The sequence below is a fragment of the Alexandromys fortis genome, unplaced genomic scaffold (genome assembly GCF_014885135.2).
Source record: "Alexandromys fortis isolate MF-2015 unplaced genomic scaffold, M_Fortis_MF-2015_v1.1 scaffold_86, whole genome shotgun sequence".
Lineage (NCBI taxonomy): Eukaryota > Metazoa > Chordata > Mammalia > Rodentia > Cricetidae > Alexandromys > Alexandromys fortis.
Window position 1 is genome coordinate 2,908,873 of NW_026067965.1, and position 23,196 is coordinate 2,932,068.

The 23,196-nt window shown below is 47.4% G+C and overlaps 2 protein-coding genes across 5 annotated transcripts in view; both read right to left on the bottom strand.

Annotated features, from left to right (window-relative positions):
- Alpk3 (alpha kinase 3) overlaps positions 1-1,449 on the bottom strand; it is a 40,161-nt gene extending 38,712 nt beyond the window's left edge. The window contains exon 1 of the mRNA XM_050154079.1: positions 1,293-1,449. Within this exon, the coding sequence (XP_050010036.1) occupies positions 1,293-1,435 (143 nt within the window). The 5' untranslated portion in view covers positions 1,436-1,449. The remainder of the gene's footprint in view (positions 1-1,292) is intronic.
- Positions 1,450-7,227: 5,778 nt separating this feature from the next.
- Znf592 (zinc finger protein 592) overlaps positions 7,228-23,196 on the bottom strand; it is a 51,164-nt gene continuing 35,195 nt past the window's right edge. For all 4 annotated transcript variants that reach the window (XM_050153922.1, XM_050153925.1, XM_050153923.1 and 1 more), the window contains 7 exons: positions 22,687-22,865; positions 14,778-14,954; positions 14,402-14,561; positions 14,032-14,322; positions 13,631-13,743; positions 12,556-12,691; positions 7,228-10,849 (listed from right to left, as the gene is read on the bottom strand). In XM_050153922.1, the coding sequence (XP_050009879.1) occupies positions 10,331-10,849; positions 12,556-12,691; positions 13,631-13,743; positions 14,032-14,322; positions 14,402-14,561; positions 14,778-14,954; positions 22,687-22,865 (1,575 nt within the window). In that variant the 3' untranslated portion in view covers positions 7,228-10,330. The remainder of the gene's footprint in view (positions 10,850-12,555; positions 12,692-13,630; positions 13,744-14,031; positions 14,323-14,401; positions 14,562-14,777; positions 14,955-22,686; positions 22,866-23,196) is intronic.

The window sequence follows — 23,196 nt, forward strand, 5'->3', positions numbered from 1 at the left end:
ATATTTCATTGCAATGTTCCACAGAGCCGATAACTGGGGAAAGGTGCCCCACCACAACCCCCCAGCAGCCCAGAAGCCTCTCTGAGTCTGACTGGGTCACTCACACCAGCCCTCAGCCCTGCCCCAAACACGTGACACCATTTGCAGAGTTTTATGCAGAAACAGGTTCCGGTTACAGTTGAACTTTTCCAACTCCAAGGTCAATAGGACTCAGCCCATCCAAAAGGAAGCACCCAGGGCTTTTCCTGAATGTCACTGGTGCCCCTCTTTTTTGTGTGCTTTTGAAAGCAGACACCCACAGCAGGGGCTCAGAGAAGCAACTTCTGCAGAACACACAGACCAAACTCTGTGGTAAGGAGTGACGCCTATTCCACGCACCACCACTGCCCCATTTCCCTTTGGAAAACAGACAGGCTCAAGAGTCGCAGGAAGCCACGCTGCCCACCGAGGGCAGGAAGTTTGTCTGTGGGGGCAATGCCTTTTTTTTTTTTTGAGTGTCTGCATCTTTGAGAGTCTTTGCAGAAACTTGCCTATTGTCTGTGTGTCCTTGTATCTAGAAATAACACAGCTCCTAAAACAAAGTCTTCAAACTTCTTTAACTCTAAGAAGACCAAAGAAGAGCTCAATCAGCTCCACCCCTCCAGAGGCATCTCAACCCCACACCGGTCTTGAGACTGGGCAGAGCAATTGACTCCTTCAGAGTTTCAAGGCATAGATCCCTCCCTGGTTTCTCAGACAGAGCCACCGTCACCTCCTAGCACCCCTTCCTCTCAGCTAGACACAGCACAGTGCTAGAAGGCCACTCCTGGGCCCAGTCGAGGGACTTGAGTTAGCCCACCGCTGTCTGGCTCTCACTCTAAGCTAAACAGCCTTCACTGGTTCCCCTACACCCACCCACCAGCAGCTTCCCCTCCTGTGAAGCAGAGGAATTTCAGCCACTCTGGGTCTCCTTATCACTAACTGTGGAATTCAGCCCTGAGAGTAGCCCGGTGTGGGGTGAGGGAGGCGAAAAGGCCTTTAGGCCCCTGTAAAATCTCCTCAAATTCTCCTCTTTTGGGCAACACATTTGAGGCACACGGGGTCTCAAGGGGTCAAAAAGAGTACCATGAGGGTCTCTTCTGGCCTGGTTCTGTCCCCAGGTTCTGTCTGTGCCTTCGAGTTGAGAAAGTTCGAGGGCATGGGCCTCATCCCAGGCCTCCAGAGCTTGGTGCGCTTCTGAGAGCCTGGCCACACCCGGCCACCACCCAAGGGGCAGATGGGGCCCTCGGCGACCCAGGGCCCAGGCGACTCACCTAGTCTCCGGCCGCACGCTGAGCAGATAGCTGCGACTAGTCGGGCCGGGCGTCCACACCGGCCCGTCGTCCTCGCCATCGCCACCCGCCCCTGCCCGTCCACCCAGGCCCCAGCCCCGGCCCACGGCCCTCCGCGACCCCATGGCACCGCCGCCCCTGCCTCCAGCCCCGGCTCCTGCGGGACGCTGACGCGCGCCCCTATTTATAGCCCAAGGCTGCTGTCACCTGCTGCTGTCCCTCCCCCGGACCAGCGCGGCTCCTCAGCCTGACCCTAGGGCCAGGGAGGCCTGCAGAGAAACGCCGAGAATGCCAGCCCTGAAGCAGAAAGAAAGGGTGCCTAGAACCCCGGTCTCCCCACAACCGTCTTCTGGCCCCTTCCCGTTTTCAGAGAAGCCTGTACAAAGAAAGAGGGCGGCAAAGAGGCTCAAGGAAAGGGGAGTTTGAGAGAGATCCTGAAAGGACAACACGACCTCCACCTGGCCCGCGCAGTCTTTAGGCCAATACTTAGACAAACTTTGTCACCTCTATCGGCGATCCCCCTCTGTCCAAAGGAGCCCAAGATTCCTGGGTACACATTCTGTGTCTTCCCAGAACCCCTACCAGTATCCACCGTATGTTAGCGTCTCAACAAAGGCTTCGAGAATAACCCAACCTCTTCCATCTCTGCAGGCTTCATTTCCTAAGGGCAGAAGGGGGAAATGGGCCAAGTCCTAACGCCTAGAAAAATGATCACGTTCTTCAACTTTTCCAGAACAAGCTGCTAAGCGCTGCCTAAACCGGGTGCTTACTTTTTGGGAGCGATTTATCATCTGTTCCTTCCACATCCCTGCAACCTAGAAACAGCCTGCTCTAAGTGACAGAGGGAGTGACCGGTGCAATCCTCTGCTGCTCTCTGGTTGGATTCCTACCCCACTCTGTGGAAACGGCCTTTTCCCCACTGTTTGGCAGCTCTCTTTCTCCTCTTCTGGCCTCAGCCCACTGGAGTCTGACTCAGCCAGACCATTCACGGTGATCTCCTGACCACAGACCCAACCTGTGCCAATTAAAGGTCTTCAAAATAATCTTTTATTGTCTCTCTCAGCCCTGGCTTCAAGGCTAGCGCTGGGACTATAGGTGTGTGCCATCATTTCTGATTTACCAAGATTATTTTTTTAATTTATTTAATTTTATTTTATATGCATTGGTGTAAGGGTGTCAGATCCCCTAGAACTGGAGTTACAAACAACCGTGAGATGCCATATGGGTGCTGGGAATTGACCCCAGCTCCTCTGAAAGAGCAGCCAGTGTTCTTAACCACTGAGCCATCTCTCCAGCCCCAAAACATCCTTTTAAAAAAAGTATTGCAGTTTATTTAGTGTGTGAGCTGCATGTGCACACACTTGTGCACCAAAGTGTACAGAGGACGCACAGATACTTCCCTGGGAGAGGAAGACAGAGAGGCCAAAAGTGGAGAAACAGCTCAGTGCTTAAAAGGACGCTTTGCTCCTACAGAGGACCCAGGTTCAATTCCCAGGACCCACTCAGGCCTGGATGCATCTTGCCCCCTCAGGCACCCCTGTTCACATACACACACACACACACACACACACACACACACACACACACACACGAGGAGGACGAGGAGGATGAAGAAAAGGCCTATCCCTCCCAGGTTCCAGTGACAAATCAAGGAACAACCTGAATCCAGTTTTTGGAGCTTGGCCATCCACTCACGTTTTCCTCCTCTAACTCTTCCAAACATGACCCCATGAAGTTGGGTGTGGTGGCCCATGTCTGTCATCCCGGCACTTGGAGGACTGCCAGGAATCACTCTGGGCTCTACAGTGAGTTCCAGGTTAGCCTAAACTAAAAAGGTGGAAAAGCCTAGGCTTCAGAAGGGCCTGGGATGAGGCAGCAGCAGGTGCCTGTCAGGGTGAAGAGAGAGAATGGGCCGGGGGGGGGGGGGGGGGGGGATCAGAGACAAGGCTTTTAAGCAGAAACAAACAAGGAGCAAGAAACTGGAGCAGCCAAAGGCAAAAGCTGTGGGGATGCACCTCCTGCCACGGGAGGGTTTCAGAAACCTGGCAGGAGGGCCGGAGGAGAAATGATCCAACAGTTACAGGCTTTGACTGTTCTTCCAGAGGACCTGGGTACATGTCCCAGCACCCACACAGTGGCTCACGGCCATCTGCAACTCTAGTTCCAGGGTCTCTGATGCCCTCTCTTCTGGACTCCATGCATACCAGGCATGAGCTTCGTGCACATATACACACGCAGACAAAACACCAGTAAACATAGAATTAGAAATGTAATTAATTGAAAAAATTATCTCTGCGGCTGGAGAGATGGCTCAGCAGCTAAGAGCACTGACTGCTCTTCCAGAGGACCCAGGTTCAATTCCCAGCACCCACACGGCAGCTCACAACTGTCTGTAACTCCAGTTCAAGGGAACCCAACACCCTCATACAGACATACAAGCAGGCAAAACTCCAATGCACATGAAATAAAGATAAATACATTTTTATTTTTATTTTTTATTAAGATTGATTTATTTTATGTATGAGTGCTCTATTGACTTTAGGCCAGAAGTGGGCATCAGATCCCACTACAGATGGTTGTGAGCCATCATGTGGTTGTTGGGAAATCGAACTCAGGACCTCTAGAAGAGCAGCCAATGCTCTTAATTGCTGAGCCACCTCTCCAGCCCCAATACATTTTTTTAAGATTTATTTATTTATTATGTATACAACATTCCTTCCATGTATGCTTGCGTGCCAGAAGAGGGCACCAGATCTCATTATAGATGGTTGTGAGCCACCATGTGGTTGCTGGGAATTGAACTCAGGACCTCTGGAGGAGCAGTCAGAGCTCTTAACCTCTGAGCCACCTTTCCAGCCGCCCCCCCCCCCAATACATTTTTAAAAAGAAGAAGAAATCTGGCCAAAAGCAAGCTGGGGTTGAGATAACGGCAACTCTTTCCAATTCCTGTTTAAAATCTGGACTCTTTGTCATAGCACATTTTGCCAACTGGAACAAAGCGTTGTCTTAGAACTGCCATCCAGTATAACAAACATTTGTGAATAACAATAATTATAAATAGAAATAAAGAAGGGTTCGAACCTTCCCCTTTGCCTTCCTTACTCCCATTGGCCAACAGTTCCCTGTTCCTTCAAAGCACGGAGTCACGTGTGGGGGAGTGAGATGCTGGGTATGGTGGCTCATGCCTGCAATTCCAGCACCCAGAGGCAATGGGAAGACGGTTCTGAGCTAGGCGCTAGCCCGGGCTATATCCATAGTGAGCCCCTGTCCCAGAAAACAAGGAAGAAGGCTAAGGAGGAGAATGGCTATGAGTTCAAGACCAGCCTGGGCTACACAGGGAGACTAAACAAAAACACCACAGGGCGAAGAGAGGTTACTGGGCAAGAATACCAGCATTGAAGTACTGCTGCTGTTTGTTCCCTTCCCAGGCTCTCAGGATCGTCTGGGGCCTTCTCCCCTGCTGGGCTCCCTCCCAGCAGCTGTAAAGGTTAACAAGTGTTTGCTTCTCCCTGAGATATTTGCTCTTCCTTTCACTGCTGAACTTCTCAGAAGAGCCCAGTTTCCTTCTCAAGCTGATCTGGGTTACAAAGTACAAACAGCCTCCTGAACAAGGCCAAAGCCATCCCCTGGCTGTGTTCATCAAGAATGGCAGAAGCCAGTGCCTGGGGGCTAACGTGATCTCCTAGAGACTAGAGTTAGTTTCCCAGACAGTGTTGAGGACTGTGGCCCCCAGACCCTGAATTTCCTGTAACTCCCTGCCTGCTGGAGTAAACAACTTGTTTTGCAGCTGCTCTGAGCACCTGAGCATAAGACCCTCAGGAGTTCCTGATGGCAGGGGAGTGGTTTCTGGTGGGCTTGAGCTGGGAGTTAGGGCATGGCCATTAGTCAAGGAGAGCCTATATAAGCTGCCCTGGAACACAATAAAAGAATAAAAGGGGGGGGGGGGGGGCTGAAGAGAAGGCTCAGTGGTTAAGAGCATTGACTGCTCTTCCAAAGGTCCTGAGTTCAATTCCCAGCAACCACATGGTGGCTCACAACCATCTGTAATAGGGTCTAGTGCCCTCTTCTGGCCTGCAGGCATACACACAGATGGAATATTGCATACATAATAAATAAATATTTAAAAAAAAAAGAATTCTTGACACACACACATACATACACACACACACACATACACGTGCATGAGTGTTTCACTCTTGCCTGACTCGCAAACCTCGCGCATAGTGCATAGAGCAGGCATTGCGCTACAGACAGGGACAGGGGAGAGTGAAGGGAAGAATATTTGGCCACAGCTGTAAGGGAGGAAACTGAGCAGGTTCCAGTCAGGGTTGGCAAAAAGGAAACTTGTCATCACTAAGTATTCCTTTACCTTGGTCCCCGCCCTGCCATCACTGTGCCTCAGAGGATCTTTTCCATTTTGTATAGATCTTAGCCAAAAAGTAAATGAATAAGCAAAAGAGAAAACACCGTAAGAATTCTTGCCTTTGAAACAGTTGTCTCTATTTGGGTATAAACATACGTGGAATGAGAAGATAGAATCAAGCCAAGGTCAAGATACCCAGAGATAAAATCATCTTCACATTCCAGCAGATGAGAATACTACTCCTATATTGCGGCGCCTGCACTACAGGACCATTTGCAAAGCCGGGCAAGGGGCTGGAGATTGAAACACACAGAGACACGGGCCATTCTTGAAACAGGAATGCCCCAGGAATGCCCCCTTTATTGTGAACCAGAGCCGCTTATATAGGGATCCTTAACTGATAGCCATGCCCCAGCCAAACCCACCGGAAACCACTCTCCTGCCATCAGGAACTCCTGAGGATCTCGTGCTCAGAACAGCTGCAGGCTGTCTCAGAGCAGAGGAAAACAAGTTGTTTACAAGAAATTTGGGATCTGGGGGTTCACTGCTCCCAACAAGAGTCAATGGCTGAGACCAAATGACTGTAAACCGGGATCAGGAACTAGCGTTTCTGACTTGCAGCAACTGGCTTTCTATGATCTCACACAGCTCTTGAGATCACCCAAGAAAAATGAGAAAGTCTTTGTGGTGGTGCATGCCTAACATCTTACTATTCAGGAAGATAGGCAGCCAGCCTGGCTACAAAGCAAGACTCTCGTCTCAATAAAACAAAGGACTGGGAGGGGCTCAGTGGTAGAGCCCTTGTCTAGTATGCCCAACACTCTAGGACATTAACTGCTATGATCATAATTACAATTACACCATAAATTCAATTAGGAATATACCAAAGGATAAGACTGATAACTGCACTTGCTAAGAGGATGGGATTATAAAGATGTGTCTGGGGGCTAGAGAGATGGCTCAGAAGTTAAGAGCACTGACTGCTCTTCCAGAGGTCCTGAGTTAAATACCCAGCAACCACGTGGTGGCTCACAACCATCTGTAATTGTATCTGATGCCCTCTTCTGGCATGAAGGTGTGCATGCAGATAAAGCATTCATACATAAAATAAATACAGATGGATAAATACGTCTTTTATATTTTCTCTATTAGTGGTCCATCATTTTCCAATAAAAAGGCATTTTAAATAGGGACCTGGGGGGAAAAATCATGTATTTGGGAGTCCTGGCCCAAGGCATCCTGTGTGCACTGTGTATATTGATGAAGATGGGTGGCTGTCTGGACCTCTTGGAAAAGACAAGGGACATGTTCTAGAATCTAGGTCTTCCTTGTTTAGGTCAGCCTGAGAACTCATGGCTACGTTACTAGCTGAGCCAGCTGTATTCATTCAGACACACATGCGTTCACTCACCCACACGCCTTTCAAAGAACCGCTGGATGCAAAAACCTGTTTGAAGCTTTTGAAGAATTATACTGACCCCGTGTCTAAGTTTTGAACAACCTCTATAACATTATGTAGGTGAAAGAAAAAAGCAAGCTTCAGAACATAGCGTATAGAATGCTACTGTTTGTATTAAAAATATATATATAAATATACATATTTATAAACTCATAAATGCATAGAATTGCTCTGAAAGGATACATAGATAGAGATAACAATGAGGAACTCTGGTGAGGGCACTGGAGGCTCACCTCAGTCAGGAAGTTTACTTTTTATTGTATATTCATTTGCACTGTTGGATGTTTTGTTGTCAAATGTATCTATTTTTTTCAAAATTTACCTGGTGCTGAATGTACGATGGCAAACAGGACAGAAGTTCCTCAGTCTGGGGCAAGGCAAAAGGTGGAATTTGGGGGTGGGGGTGGGGCGGGCACAACGCAACCATTAAGTTTTTAAAACCCAGACTGTTTACATAAGAGGCAAATTCTTTACAACAATTAGTCCATGGTAATTTGGCGTATCATTTTACAAAGACAAAGCAGTTAAAGTATAAATACCAGTCCTTTGTCAGGCCTCAGTGTTGGTAGTTTCTGGAGAGTAGAGAATCTGCCCTCACTTGGGGAGAGCATCCACGGCAGCAGGCAAGCATCCTCAGATGACAAACAAAATTGGTACGAGCAATCGGGAGACTGTCTCCAAGGGAACCGGGTGTTCCCCAAGAGTTAGGTAACGTCTTCTGCGGTGCTCCAGAAACGATGGGTCTTTAGATAGCAAAGTGAACCCCAGTGAGAATGGGCATTACAGGGACACCGTGCAAGCAAATGCAGGGCCCTCCTTGGGGTGACAAGGCACTGGTGGACTCTGTGGAGGATCTGACACAATGGGGCACCCTGCCTTTTTGGAAAGGGGGCGTTTTGGATGGCTCTATGCTGCCGATAGGCTGGCAGGAGCCAGAGCAGCTCTGTCACTAAGGTAGCACAGTGATTGACAGGCTTGACTCAGCACCATCATCACAGGTGGCCCAACCTATGTTATCCAACCTCTGTACGGCTGTTTTCTTTGTAAAACAGAAGGATAACTGAGATCCTTATGAGGATTAAATGAACACCTCTGGCCATGAGGACTAGAAATGTTATCTTCATCATTGAATAATGGATAGGCATGCAGGCCAATTCTTAACTGATACCCCGCATCCCAATGTGAGCAGCCGACGAGATGCTCCAGTCTCCAGGCCCACATAGTGTTCTAGAAACTAGTGCTTGCACACTTATGACCTCAGGAGAGCCTGGAAGGAGCTGGGTGGGGATTGCTCTGAGGAGGAGGCTGTGAGGAGGGCTGTTAGAAGCTGGCTGAGGGCAGGAAGTACTCAGGCCTCGGCTCAGGCTTCCCAGTTTCTATTCTCCTACTCCAAGAGACTGGACCTGGCATGGGGACAGTTGCTCCACCCGCAGTTTCTCCACCTTCTGGGTTCCAGCTCCCATGGTTTCGGAGTGGGAAGAAATGCAGCCACACAGTACAAAGCCCTCTATTCACCTCAAGAACCTGTTCTCATGAATGAGCTGGGGTACACTCCCTGCAAAGGGGATTAGCCTAAGGAGAAAGATTGATGGGATCTCAAGAGAAACCAGGGTTATGTGATGGAATTGGGAAGGGACAGTGGCTGGCTTTCCCTCATTGCCAGCTGGGGAAGAAGGGAGCTAGAGCCTCCAGGAAGAACGCTCATTTAGATGGTACAGACAGCAGAGCCTCTGGACTTGAGGCAAGAACTAACTCTCCCTACTACCATTAATTAGTCTTTCACTACAAATTTGGCTTTTGATAGAGCAAGAAAAAAAAGTCTTCAACTGTGAAAAGCCCATGCATGTTTCTCCAGCTTGATTCCTAATACATATTCATGCGTCCCTGGAGAGACCACGGCTTAACACCTCAGTCAGCACCCCTTCCCTGCAATGCGGGATCCTGCTGGGCCTAGCCCCAGGCCATTTGGGTCAGAGAACATCGTCCCCACAACCTGTCCTGCGTGCTCAGGCAGAACCCACCTCTCATCAAATCCTAATTCTACCATGTCTGGGTTTGCTGTGGCAATGCCAATGGTCTCCAAATGCTGTACAAAAGTCACAGAATTCCTTCTTTCTACCCCTCACCAAGAACCTCTTGGATTGAAAGCCCTTTAATGGAAAGACTCCCAGAGAATATCAATAGGCCTTAGGCCAGAGTCCTTGGAGGTAGCTTTGGACTAGTACTGACGCCCTCCCTCTGCTCCTTTAGAAGTCCGGAACCTAGAGCTCCATGGGCTGCAGAAACACTGTTTCCTTCAGATAGGGTAGTCAGGGCACTCTGGGAAGAAGGGCTAGCTCACCTGAAGATGAATACAAGAGCCTACCTGCATGGTAAGAAGATTTTTTATTGAAATATAGTCTGAGCAACAAGAATGTAGCCGAGAGGAGGAGGGACTGGCCTGCCTGAGGCAGCAGCCTCTCTAATGGCACAGGAGTAAGAATACAAATATCCCAATGTCTGTGTACCCCACGCCCCACCTGTCAGGGATTGCAGGATAGCAGCAGGAGGAGGGCCTGGCTCTCGGCACCTGCCTCCCTTGGCCATACTTCATGCTCTCCTCAGTTCCGAACAGGAGTGTACTGACATTTCCCCCACCCACAGAGACACGCTCAGCCAGTGTGACAGTGAAGTCCTCAGGATGTTTCTGGGGAGAAGAATCAGAGAAGACAGGAAGGAAAGGGTGAGCAAGAGACCTCACCAAGCCAGGCTGAGCACAATTCCAGGAGAACGGCCAGCACCCTTCATTCCCTCCTTCTTGGGCTCTGAAGGCAGGAAGGAGAGCTGGTGTCTACAGGGAAACGGAGCTCTGAGAAATTCCTGCTGAATACAGCAGGTAGGGAGCCCAGAGTACAGCCACTGAGGGGCTAAAGCTGAGATGACAGCATTGGGGTTGTACTACCTAAGTAGCCTAGGGCTGGAAGGACACGTATGAGAACTGGAGTACCAGGAAGCAGCATAAAGCCATAAATAACACAAGCAAATCCAGAGTTGTGAGAGATTCTGGATGACCCCATATTTTCTGGGACTGGAGACATCCAGAATCTACAGCTCAGGACAGACACTGCTCCAGAGCACAGTGGCCACGCACATACTGGGGCAGAGCTTTTTATTTCACAGTCTGCACAGCAGGTGAAGGTGCCACGACCTGGTTGATGGTCACACCTGAGGAGATAGTGCATGGCTGTTCTGGTCCTGAGAGGCCTGTGGTTGATTCTGAGGGCCTTGGGCACTGTCTTCCTCCAGGGACAGGCCTAGTGATCTCCTTGGCTCTAGGTCAGCCACCAAAGACTCACTGGCACATCCTTCCAGTCCATTCTCTCTAGTCTCCACGGCCACCTCCTCTCCAGAGCATGCCTCTGTGTCTGTGGCTTCCACCTTCACTTCCACGATCTCCTCCTCGTCCTCCTGGTCTCTCACTTTATGGACTATGAACAGGTGGCGGTTGAGGGAAGTGGCAGAGGTGTAGCATAAGCCGCAGAGGAGACACTGGGCTGTGGAGCTGTCCACCTGGTGCTGAGGTATGTGGCTCTGGAACTCGAGCTCTGAGGCTGTGGCGAAGCTGCATTTCGCACACTGAAACAGGGATTTGTGCCTTTTGGTAGAGGAAACAGTCGCGCCATTGCTAGTGCCTGGAGCATCTGCCATTTTGCTGACTGGTCTTTTCAGATGGTTCACCTGAAAGAAAAGACAGTGTGAACAGAGACGAGGCCGAGCCCTCAGACGTACTTTCTGCTCATCAGGGAGAGCGCACACGAGCCATGGAACTCTGTGGAGTCAAAAGACAATTTGTGGCAATAGTTTTTTTTCCCTCCACTGTGGGTTCTAGGGATAGCTCAAGCTTTCTGTTTTGTTTTTTTATTTTAATTTTTATTAGATTTATTCATTTTCTTTCATGTGTGAGTGTATGTGCACTATGTGCCTGAACAGGTCAGAAAAGCACACTAGGTTCCTTGGAACTGCAGTTGGGGCCTCTGCCAGAGTCTGGCCCAGCTGCTTTATTTTCAATGTTATGTATAGATGTGACCTAACAAGAAGGTGGAGTCCTGCCTACCCCACTTCTCAGGTCTCTTCTTCAAAGAACACATTCCCAGCTATGCTTAGTGTTGACCAGCTTGACACAAGCCAGGATCATCTAGGAAGAGGGAGCCTCAATTAGAAAAGGCCTCCTTCAGATTGGCCTTCTATAGGACATTTTCTTGATTAATGATTGACGTGGAAGGTCCCAGCCCACTGTGGGTGGTGTCAGCCCTGTGCAGGTGGTTCTGGATTGTATAAGAAAGCAGGCTTAGCAAGCCAATAAGCAGTGTTCCTCCATGGTCTCTGCTTCTGTTCCTACCTTTAGGTTCCTGCCTTCAGTTTTGGCCCTGACTTTCCTCTATGAAAGACTATAAACTATAGGTTACAATAAAGTCTTTGCTCTCCAAATTGTTTTTTGGTCTTTATCATAGCAATAGAGAGCAAACTAAGAATCCTGGGTTTTATAGTGCCTCTAAAAAATATCTCATAAATGTTTATTTTTATTTTTTACTTTTTACAAAAAAAAAAAAGCTGTAAAATGATTTTTGCTGCCCACTCCCCTCTTCCTACACCTAATAACATACACCGGACTTGTCTCCACGTGAGCGAACAAGGAAGCTTCGTGTTTCTAGTGGCAGCACACTAAGCCACTGTGGGCTGACAGTTCACTCCAGCAGACATCACTGGGCACCCTCTCTATGCCTAGGGCCCAGCACTCTCTAACCAGGTCCTAGAAGCAGAACTGCTGTATCAAATGGTGCAAGCGTGCGTGCATTTAAGAGAAGGGAGGGAGGCTGCAGCCGGTCTCACGCACTGGTACTCACGGAAAGAAGGAACTGACTTCCACCTACTGTGTGCTAGCACCAGTCCCTAAATAGACAAAAGTTTCAGACAGCCATGACCTCCAGGTGGCTCTCAGAGCCCCTGATGTGGGAAGAATCTGCAGCAGAGGGACGATCGGGCTGCTCTAGAAGCACACCAGAGATGGAAAAGGGACATGGGACAGGGGTGAGGGACGAAAGCAAGGGGCTGCAGAGCGAGTTCTAGACCTAGCTCTTCCTACAGCTAGAGCCACAGGGAAGGAAGAATCCTGCCCTGACGAGGTAGCTCTGCCTGCTTGCCTCATAGGATTCGAAGGAAGCAGAAGTAAGGTTACAGCAACAATTGTCTGATGGGTAGGCTTTTCCATGAGTCTTTGTTCCTATCTCTTACTCATGTCCAGTGCCCTACTGGGACCACATTTAGGTGTCACTCTGCTTGTTCCATGACTACAGCTACTAATGGGGCCCTTGAAGCCCCTCTAATGCCTTCCCAGTTCCAGGCCTCACTGAGCAGCCTATTCAAGGCAGTGATCCCACACTCACCTGAGGGGAATGTCCACCTGGATGTCTGACTTTGGATGTCTGGCTCAAATCAGGGTTTCTGATACCATGCATAAGGCTGATGTGGCTCTCCAGGAGGGAAGGCCGAGGAAAGCTGGGGCTATCCTCGGTGCAGTACCTGCAAGAGTGCAGTTGAGGAGGTGAGTAAAACCCCAGGTTCCCCTGTGTTCTTCACAAATCTGTGAGGGAAAGCTATGTGAGCAGGTAGACTTAACAAGCTAAGGACGCAGACAACAGCAGTTCAGAAGGCTTGCATACTTGACACTAAGCCCTCATCCCAATACCATTCAGGGGCTAGTGCTGGGCTGGCGATGGTAAAAAAAAAAAAAAAAGGCCAGAACACATCCATCACAACACCATCTCTACTCTCAAGAATTAGGCACCACTGAGAAAATCTGGACCCTGGAAGCTGGTTCCAGACTGTCACAGATATTTTGATTGCACTGTGACACTCTGAGACTGTTAAAAAAGTTAACCTTGAATCGGGGGCAGAGCCAATCACTAGCTGATCTGAATTAGCCATAGAAATTTTGGAGGACCTAGGATATGATAGAGGCATAGGAAGGGACAGGGAGGGGCTTAAAAATATTTGTGGGCCTTTTCGTTCCAGGAATTGTGGAGAGAGGATCAACTGGTCATTCCTTGGTCACTTTCTTGATTTATCAGGGTTTTACCCCAATATCTGATTCCTGAGAGTTTTATTATTGTTATTGTTGGCTTTTTAAGTAAGACAGGGTTTCTTTGTGTGGGCCCTGATTACCCTGGAACTAGCTCTGTAGACCAGGCTGGACTCAGACTCCATAGAGATCTATCTGCTTCTACCTCCCAGGTGCTGCTGGGATTAAAGTGGTGCACCACCACCAGCACCCGGCAAGTTTTTATTAATAATAGAACAATTTAGACAAGCGCTCTGCCTGACATGCCTGATTTCTGACTCAGCTGGTGATTCCCTACTGGAAACTCGTTTGTCTCTTGCTTCAGGCCCCAGGTCTCACAGCACAGAAGAGAGCCCCAGTAGTGCCACAGGCAGGACTTTCCCCTCCCCCTTCCAACTCACCCACAAGTGTAGACCTTCTTTACTGTGTCGTGGTTGTTACGTATGTGTTTGCGCAGGCTGCTGGGGGTGTGGAAGGATTGTTCACACTGTCGGCACGGGTACCGCTTCAGTGTCTGAGGGAAGAGGAAACAAGTCCCAAGGCATCAGAATCCTAAGTTCTGGGCCCATCTTTCTTCTTAGTGATATGACCAGGAAGGAGAATAGCCCAAGACCTTAAGATCTATAGCACACACCCAGGCTACAGTATCAGGAAGGATAGCCCAAGACCTTAAGATCTGTAGCACATACCCAGGCTACAGTACCAGGAACCTGCAGAGGCCTGCCACATAAGAGGATCCTTGCCTCACAGGAAAGACGACCAAGAGTTCCAGTGCTGCACGGTGGCATGTGGCTGCACTTACCCGGCCATGGCTCTTTTTCATGTGGGACACATAGCTCTCTCGATCGGGAACCCATTCCTGGCACTCCTGGCAGGTCCAACCAGTGCTCCTCATCCGGGGCCTGGCTTCAGCCCGGCTACGGTGGGTTTCTGGCCGGCCCCAGCGACCAGCAGTCAGGGAGCTGCCTCTAGCGGCTACGCTTGTGGCTGGGGGCTCAGTGGGAGCTCGAGAAACAGGGCGACTAGAGGATGTGTCCGCTGAAGCCTGGAGGCTGGATAGCTCATCCACGTTCCTGGGAACACCATGGGTACTCTGGGGATGAAGAGAGCAGAGTCAAACCCCTGACCCAAGGCTCAGCACTTCCTCCGAAGCTTCTCCCAGGGCACCTCACCTTCACATGCTGCATTAATTCCGGCTTCTGCAGAAATAGGAGTGGGCACTCGGGGCACTTGAAGACACCCGCCTGTGACTTGCTGACATTCTGGTAAAAATGCTGTTGAAAGTGCCTCTTCTTATTGAAGACCATTTCACAGGAGCACTTATAAATTAGCCTGACAAAACAAGCCCCGGAGGGGTGAGGTAACCAGGGCTCTGCTGGCAGGATCAACAGCCCCTCTCCCCTGTCTCTTCCTGCCCGGGAGGTGCTCAGGAGACCCCACACAACCTCTCCGTAGCCTTAGCTCCCCAGCCCATCCTTCTGTCACCCTCACAGCATCAGGCCACCCTCTCTGCCCCACAGGACCTGCAGGGCCTGCAGCTGCACTCACTGGGAGGGTCTGTGGGGCTGGGTAGGGTGCTGGGCGGTACTGTGGTCCATTGTACTACTGGCAGTCTTGAAGGCCATGGGGCAGAATGCACACTTGTGGAAAACCTGGCAGTGTCGCTCCTGGATGTGGCTTTTCAGCAAGGCCAAAGTCAGGTGGATGACACCACAGTGGATGCACCTGGACAAGAAAGGTGGGGAAGTGTTAAACCCGGGGTGATGCTGGCAGAGGGACGGAAGGCAGCCGTAGAGTACCGCAGGGCCCTTCTCCCTCACTCCAGCGCATGGGCTACAGTCTGAACATACATCCTAATACTGTAATTGCTGCAGAGGGAATGTACAGGACTCCTGGAGCCCAAGGTCACGTCTGGTGGAGAAGGAAGGACAATCCTAAATCCCCTTCAAACCAGCCATCCTGCAAACCAAACATCTGCAGCCCTCCTGAGAAAAGCTGAGAGGAATGGAGAGGAGGGAGAACGGTTCAGTACTGACTCCAGCACTGCCACCAGGAAGTTAGGGATGGCTCCTTGCAGACAGGAATGTGATGCCCATTGCCGAGACCACTGTTCAAACAATTAGCCCTAGAGAACAGGAAGTCCTCTAGGGCAACACCATGCTGGATTATTGTGAGCAAGGAACAGTTCTGTAGCTGCAATATAATGCAGCTGTTACATTTTAAATCAATGAAATAACATTACAAGTTCAGTTCCAGGCCAGCAAGATGGTTAGGCATGCATAGGTTCTTACTGTCAAACTTGATAACCTGAGTTCAATTCTCAGAATCCAAATGGCAGGAAACTACCGACTACCATAAGTTGTTCACAGGCCCCCCCCCCCACACACACACACACACACACACAATGACACCCATGTGCACATACCTAAATCAACAGAAGTGCTTCTATCCCATAACCAAATTTTAAAAGAGAAGACAATTTTATAATTATATGCTACAAAACATGTAGTTTTGAAAGAAATAAGTGTATAATATTTAACGCTGTCCATTATCAGCAATAAGAAAACAATATAAAACTACTTATAGTGTAATTGTGCTTTCTTATGACATCATTGAATAAATTCCAAATTATTTAAAAAGGATAGATTAAGTTTTAAAATTCTAAGCCATTTGTGGGAAAGAGAGCAGGAGGAATGAGACAGCTGGAGAGATGGTTCTGCAGTTAAAAGCACTGGCTGCTCTTAGGACTGGGTTTGATTCCTAGTACCATATGGGGGTTCACAACCATCTGTAACTCTAGTTCCAGGGGATCTGACACCTTCTTCTGGTCTCTGTGGATACCAAGCATGCATATTGTTCATAAATTTATAAGCAGACAAAATCCCATAATAAGCAAAATTAATTTTGAAAATATAAAATTAAATTTAAAAAGAGAATCTAAGGGTTAAAAGGTAGGAAAAAGCGCTGTTTGATGCCATCTTCTGAACAAGACACAGCCACTGCCATCAGGAACTCATAGCACCAGGTATTGGTAGCTGGGTCTGCATAAGAATGGGCTCCTCAGGCCAGCAGTGGTGGTACACACCTTTAATCCCAGCACTCGGGAGGCAGAGGCAGGCGGATCTCTGTGAGTTTGAGGCCAGCCTGGTCTACAGAGTGAGCTCCGGGACAGCTACGCCTACACAGAGAAACCGTGTCTCAAGACCCAAAAGAAAGAGAAGAGAAAAAAAAAAGGAAAAATGGACTCCTCTATAGGTAAGGAGGGAGGAGAGGTTGGGGAGGAGGAACATATATCACTCACTGCTCAACTATTTGCTATTGAGAAATTCAGGGAGAGGGGAAGTCATTGCCTTCAGTTTGGGTCTTGGGGATCCCATTGGGATCAATGGATAGTTCCAATTCAATGCTCACACAGATGATGCTGGTTAAACTAAATAGCTCATAGAATGAACTAAGTCATGTGAATCTAGAAAAGAGACTGGTAGGGATGGAGAAAGGCTGACAGAAATGGGAGAAAAGAGGAGATGAATCAAAATACATTGTATACACATAAGAAATTATCAAAAGGATAAAATCAATCAAAACTTTAATTTCCTAAAACATATAAATGCGTACATATACTTTATAGAAAATGCATACAAATTATATAACAGACACATATACTTGATGTTCAAGCTTTTTAGCATTGTCCTTAAAAAAGAAAAACAGAAAGAATACAAAATACAAACTAATATTATAAAAGTCTGTAGTAGCATTCAGTAAAATGGAACAGTTATCTTTTTAGAAATTAGTAAACAGCATTAGCACTGGGAGAATGGGAAGAAATATCTGCAATTCATACATCTAACAAGGAACTCAGTAACAAATGTCGGCAAAGACCAAAAGATAAAAACTTCATACCCTATGGTAGGGATTTAAAATGGGACCGCAGCTTTGAAAAACAGTCTGCCAGTGCTTCAAAAAGTTAACCGCAGAATTTGAATTTGGTATTCCTAGTTACCCCTATGGGGCTGGAGAATGGCTCAGCAGTTAGGAGCTGAGTTCAGTTTCCAGCAACTACATGGTGGCTCACAACCATCAGTAATGAGATCTGGTGCCCTCCTGAGAAAGAGTCGTCCTCATCAACTTAGACCATGAAACCTAACATGGACAAGTTCAACAGAACCGCCATATATGGGCTGCCAGGGTATAAATTTCATTTCAATTTCAGTTACTCCTATGTGTTCACTCCAAAGAAAGGAAGCAGGTGGTGTGTGGCTCCCTCCAGCCAACCCAGCACACAGAAGGCCAAGGCAGGCAGATTGCCATGAATCTGAAACCGGCTTTGGTTACATTGTGAGTTTTTGTCCAATTTGCACTACGTAAAACCCTGTTTTAGTGGCGCACGCCTTTAATCCCAGCACTTAGGAGGCAGAGGCAGGTGGGTCTCTTTCTGGTACCCAGGAAAGCTGTCTTGGGCTCTTGGACTTTCCTGCATTGGTCCTGAGACTTCTAGAACACACTAGTGCTTCTAGCTGGCTCGACATGAAGTGCCACTGTCACCAGAAACAAGCTCTTAATATATTCTAATTCTGTACTCAATTTACTTTTGACTTTTAAAGGTCTCAAAATAGTAAGGCCGATCTAAGAATGTTATTTTTTTTTCCCCGAGACAGGGTTTCTCTGTACCTTTGGAGCCTGTCTTGGAACTAGCTCTTGTAGACCAGGCTGGCCTCGAGTTTAAGGCCAGCCTGGTCTACAGAGTGAGTTCCAGGACAGCCAGAGCTGTACAGAGAGACCCTATCTCAAAAACAAAACAAAACAAACAAACAAAATCAAGCAAACACTACAATAAAAAAATCAATAAATAATAAAGGGGTTCAAGAGATGGCTCAGTGGTCAAGGTGTCAAGTTCAGTCAGTTCTTAGCACTTGCAGCAGCCCCTGAGGCAGCTCCAACCACCTCTAACTCCAGCCCCAAGGTATGAGACACTCTCTTCTGGCATCTGTACACATCTGGTATACACAGACACATATTCATAAAAAAATCTCTTTTGTAAAAAGATAATAGCTGAGGAACTTACATACCTCCCCAACTTGTTCTCCTCCAAGACAGGGTTTCTCTGTGTAGCCCCTGCTGTCCTGCAACCAGCTCTGTAGACCAGGTTGGCCTGGACCTCACTGAGATCCTCCTGCCTCTGCCTCCTGAGTGCTAGGATTAAAGGTGTGCACCACCACTGCCCTTTATTAGCATGTATCTTCTGCGATTAACCCTAGTCTGTTGGACATTTTAACATCACTCTTCTCAGAACAATGTTTTACATGGCATTCCTTATAAAAAGGCTTGATAACTTAATTGCTTTTAATACATTCTATGTTTTTATTCTTTTTCTTTTCCTTTTTCTTTTTTTTCAGGGGAGGGCATGTTTCAAGACAGGGTTTCTCTGTATAACAGCCTTAGCTGTACTGGAACTCACTTGGCAGACTAAGCTGGCCTGGAACTCATAGAGATCCTCCTGCCTCTGCCATCCAAGTGCTGGGGTTATTAAAGGAGTACGCCACCACTGCCTGGCCTATCTTTTTTTATTCTTAAAGAAAGTAAAATAAAAGTGTGGAGCTGTGCAGCAACCATGCAATTGGGACTGTCTAGAACGAAAGGTTCAGAGAGAGAGGCGGAGTCGCATCTCTGTGAGCGAGCACTTGCCTAACACTTGAAGCTCTGGGTTCAAGCCCTAGAATTTAGGAGAAGAGATCAGAATAGAAGTAACTTGGTGCTGGGTATGACTGCACACACCTTTAGTTCCAGCACTTGGGAGTCAGAGGCAGACCTACATAGCAAGTTCCAGCCAGGGCCATATAATGAGACTTTGTCTCAAAATAACAACAAAACAAGATGAAAGAAAAAGACACACACCCCTAAATATTTTGGTGTATGAATTGCTATTAGATTAGATCTGACCTTAGAATTAGCTGCATAAACTTAAGTCAAAGTTTAAAAGTTACTGGGAGCTTTTATTTTGTTTTGTTTTAGAAAAAGGATTTTATTTTTAATTATGGGTATGTGTCTGTGTATGGGTTTATGCATGTGAGTTCAATGTCTACAGAGGCCAGAAGAGGGAGTCAAAGTCACAGGTGGTTGTGAGCCCTTCAGTATGGGTGTTGGGAACCAAACTCAGATCCTCTGCAAGAGCATTATGTGTTCTTAACTGCTAGCTGTCTCTTAACTGTAAGCAAGCCCCCAGTTAAATGCTTCTTCTGTAAGTTACCTTGATCATGGTGTTTCATCACAGCAATAGAACAGTAACTAAGACAATCTCCTTTCAGAAACTTTCCTGACCATTCTGAGTTATAATTACCATGCGCTCGTGCACGCATGCATGAGTGTGTTGGGGGGGGTGGATTTTGAAACAGTCTCAATAAACCTCAGGGTAACCTTGAATCCCCTTTGAAAATCTTTTCAGTTTTTATTTTTGCTAATGTGTATGTGTGTGCATCTATGTATATGCCTCATGTATGCATGCCCACAGAAGCCAAAGGATGGCACTGAATCCCTGTAGCTGAAGTTACAGGGTAGTTGTGATATGAATACAGGAAACAAAATTCAGTTCCTCTGCAAGAGCAGTAAGTGCTCTTAGCCACAGAGCCATCTCTCTAGCCCGCAGCCTTGAACTTCTTTTTTTCTGAGACTGGCTTTTCCCTGTGTATCTCTGGCTATCCTAGAACTCACACAAACACCCCTGGCTCTGCCATCATTGCCCAGCTTTAAACTCCTTTTTTGGTCAGGTTTATTTTTATTTTATATGTATGGGGGTTTTGTTTGTGTATATGACTATACACCATGTGTATCTAGTATTTTGGAAGCCAAAAGACAGCATCAGACCCCCTGGAAATAGAGTTACAGATAGCTGTTAGCTGCCACACGAGTGTGAGAACTGAATGCAGGCTCTCTGGAAGACCTGTCAGGGCTCTTAACTGCTATTTCATTCCTTTCTAGCTCCTGGATTTTAGTTCCTCTTAACCTTCACGCCTTTACTTCCCGAGATCCAATTACAAGCATGTGTCTCCAATGTTCCACCAAACGTTTATACTTTTAAAAACCAAACTAACAAGCTAGGCATGGCAGTACCACTTGTACCCCAGCGTTTGGGAGGCTAAGACAAGGAAGGTGGCTGTGAATTTGAAACTGGCCTGTGTAATATAGAGGTCTAGGCCAACACCTGTCTCAAAATAATAATAATAAAAATCAAGGAAAATGCCAGGTGTGGTTGTGTGGTTGTTGCACATGTACACAGTATGTGTGTGTGTGTGTGTGTGTATGTATGTCTATGGATGTGAGTGTATAATATATGTGCACAATCAGAAAGCAAAGAAAAGAGAGATACAATTTTAGGTCAACCAGACCTACAGAATAAGACAGGGCAAAAAGGAATAAAGAAAAAAACAAAACCAAGAAGGAGGGAGTTAGACAAATTGACAGAGAACTAAATATACTCTTCCCCTTTAAGGCTATTTATTCTAATATTTAATTTGATTTTTGTGTTTTGAGGTTTTTTTTAAACTTTTTTATATATGTAGGTGGCATGCAAAAGCACATTTACCTGTGTGTGATGTAGGAATCCCCTCTGTGTGCTGTGATTATCATTAATAAATAAAGAACTGCTTTGAGCCTACAGCAGAACAAGGCAGGGCGGAGCAGAGCTAGGTGGGGAGGACTGGACTGACTGCTGGGAGAAAGAAGGGCGGAGTCAGAGAGACATCATGAAGCCACCAGGGTCAGACATGCCAAATCTTTGCCAGTAAGCCATTGCCAGGTGGTGATACACAGATTATAGAAATGGGTTAAATTAAGATAGAAGTTAGCCAATAAGAAGCCAGAGCTAATGGGCCAAGTAGTGTTTTAATTAATACAGTTTCTGTGATTATTTCAGTTCTGGGCAGCCAGGACAAACAAGCAGGCCCTCCTCCTACATGTGTGGGCGCACACAGATACATGTAGTGTGTGCAGCGACCTGAGGTTGATAGTGGTATCTTCCTCTATCACTTATATGTGTAGGTAGCAAGTGTAAGCACATTTACCTGTGTGGGCACACGCACATATACAGTGTACAGCAACCTGTGGTTGACCGTGGTATCCTCCTCTATCACTCTTGACTGTTATTGAGGCAGGGTCTTCCACTGAACCCAGAGTGTGCCAATTCCACTACTCTAGCGAGGATGCTTGCGCTGAGGATCCACTGTCTCTGCTTTCCTGGGTGCTGGGACTCCTGCCTGTATTTGTGTGCGTTCATGGGGATCCATGCTTGCATGGCATATACTCTGTTACTGAGCCATCTCCCTAGTCATGTTCTTGTGTTTTTTAAGAAATGGTCTCCAGTGGTATTGGCTAGCCTTGAATTTGCTAAGTGTCCAAGGATTACCATGAGTGCTTGATCCCCCTGCGTCTACTTCCCAAATTCCAGAATTACAAGAGTGTACCTCTGTACCTGGCTTAATACTTAACTTTTTAAAAACTCACTTTCTCTCTCTTGTCCTTCCTTTCCTCTATAAAACAAAATGTCTATTCACCCACCAGCCAGCATTGCTTTTGTTTCTTTCTTTGAGGCAAGGTCTCAGGTAGCCCACGCCAGCCTTGAACTCCTGATCTTCCTGTCTCCTAAGTACTAGGATTAACAGGCATGTGCTATCATGGCCAGTTATTTTATACGGCGCTAGGGATCAAATCCAGGCCTTCCAAACATGCTAGTTAAGCATTCTACCAACTCAGCTACATCTCATGCCCACTAGCCAACATTCTTGTCCTATTTGGCTGTATGTGTGTGAGATGTGTGTGCGTTTGTGTGTCAGTATGAAGGTGGTCATGTATCACTGTGTGGGCATGGAAAAGCACGAGTGTGGAGGTTGGAGAACAACCTCAGGGACAGTCCTTGCCTCCTACCTTGAGATAGGGTCTCTCCGTTGTTCACTGCTCTTGCTGCAAGTTTCCAGGCTTTCTCCTACCTGCAGCCATTTCACCATGAAAGCACTGGAACTGTAAATACATGCTACTACACCCAGTTTTACAGAAGGTCTGGGAATCTGAATTTAGGTCCTCACACTTGTGTGGCAACTGCTTTATCTAGTGAACCATCTTCCTATTGTCCTGTTGGGGATCTTTAGAAAACTAACAAAAACAAAACAAAACAAAAAACCCTGCATTTATTTGTGTGTATGCTCGCGTGTGCACACAGGCACACATGCATGTCTCATGGCATGGATGTATAGATCAGAGGGCAATCCACAGAAGTTGTTTCTCTCCTACATGTCGGCAAAGTGTATAAACTCAGGTCATTACCATATCAGTGGGTAAAGCTGAGCTCCATCTCATCAGCACCCCACCCCCAACACACACATACACAGTCTGGGTTCTTAAAACAAGTTCCTGTCTGGAAAAAGGACTTGCCATTGGGCAATTCCAGGACAGTGAGCCAGGGAGCACCCACCTGTAGCCCACTTTTCGAGCATAGTGTAGGCAATTCTCCTTTACGTGAGTCTGGAAGTAGGCAGAGCGACAGAGGACACCACACTCCGGGCAGCAGTAGGGGGACTTGTGGGCATGAATCCGCTGGTGTGCACAGAAACTACATTGGTTTGGCAGCAGCATCTGGCATACCTGGCAGGTCTAGGGAAAAAACACCAAGAAAGCAAATGACACAGGTGGGGTGGAGTGGGGACATGTGCTGTCACCAGCTGACTACGGTCAGGCAGTTCATACCTAGAATCCCAGAACGGCTGTGGTTACATACTGAGTGATACCCTGTTTCAATAAAACCAAAACCAAAGCAATAACAAGAAAAAAGAAAGAAAATAGACCAATATGTGACTTGTGAGAGGTCCAGGACAGAATACAGACTCAGGCCAGGGATATACGTCAGAGGCGGAAAGCTGGCCTTGCATGTTTGAGGTTCTACACTAGAAGCCCTGTACTATAAACACAAACAAAATCAAACAAG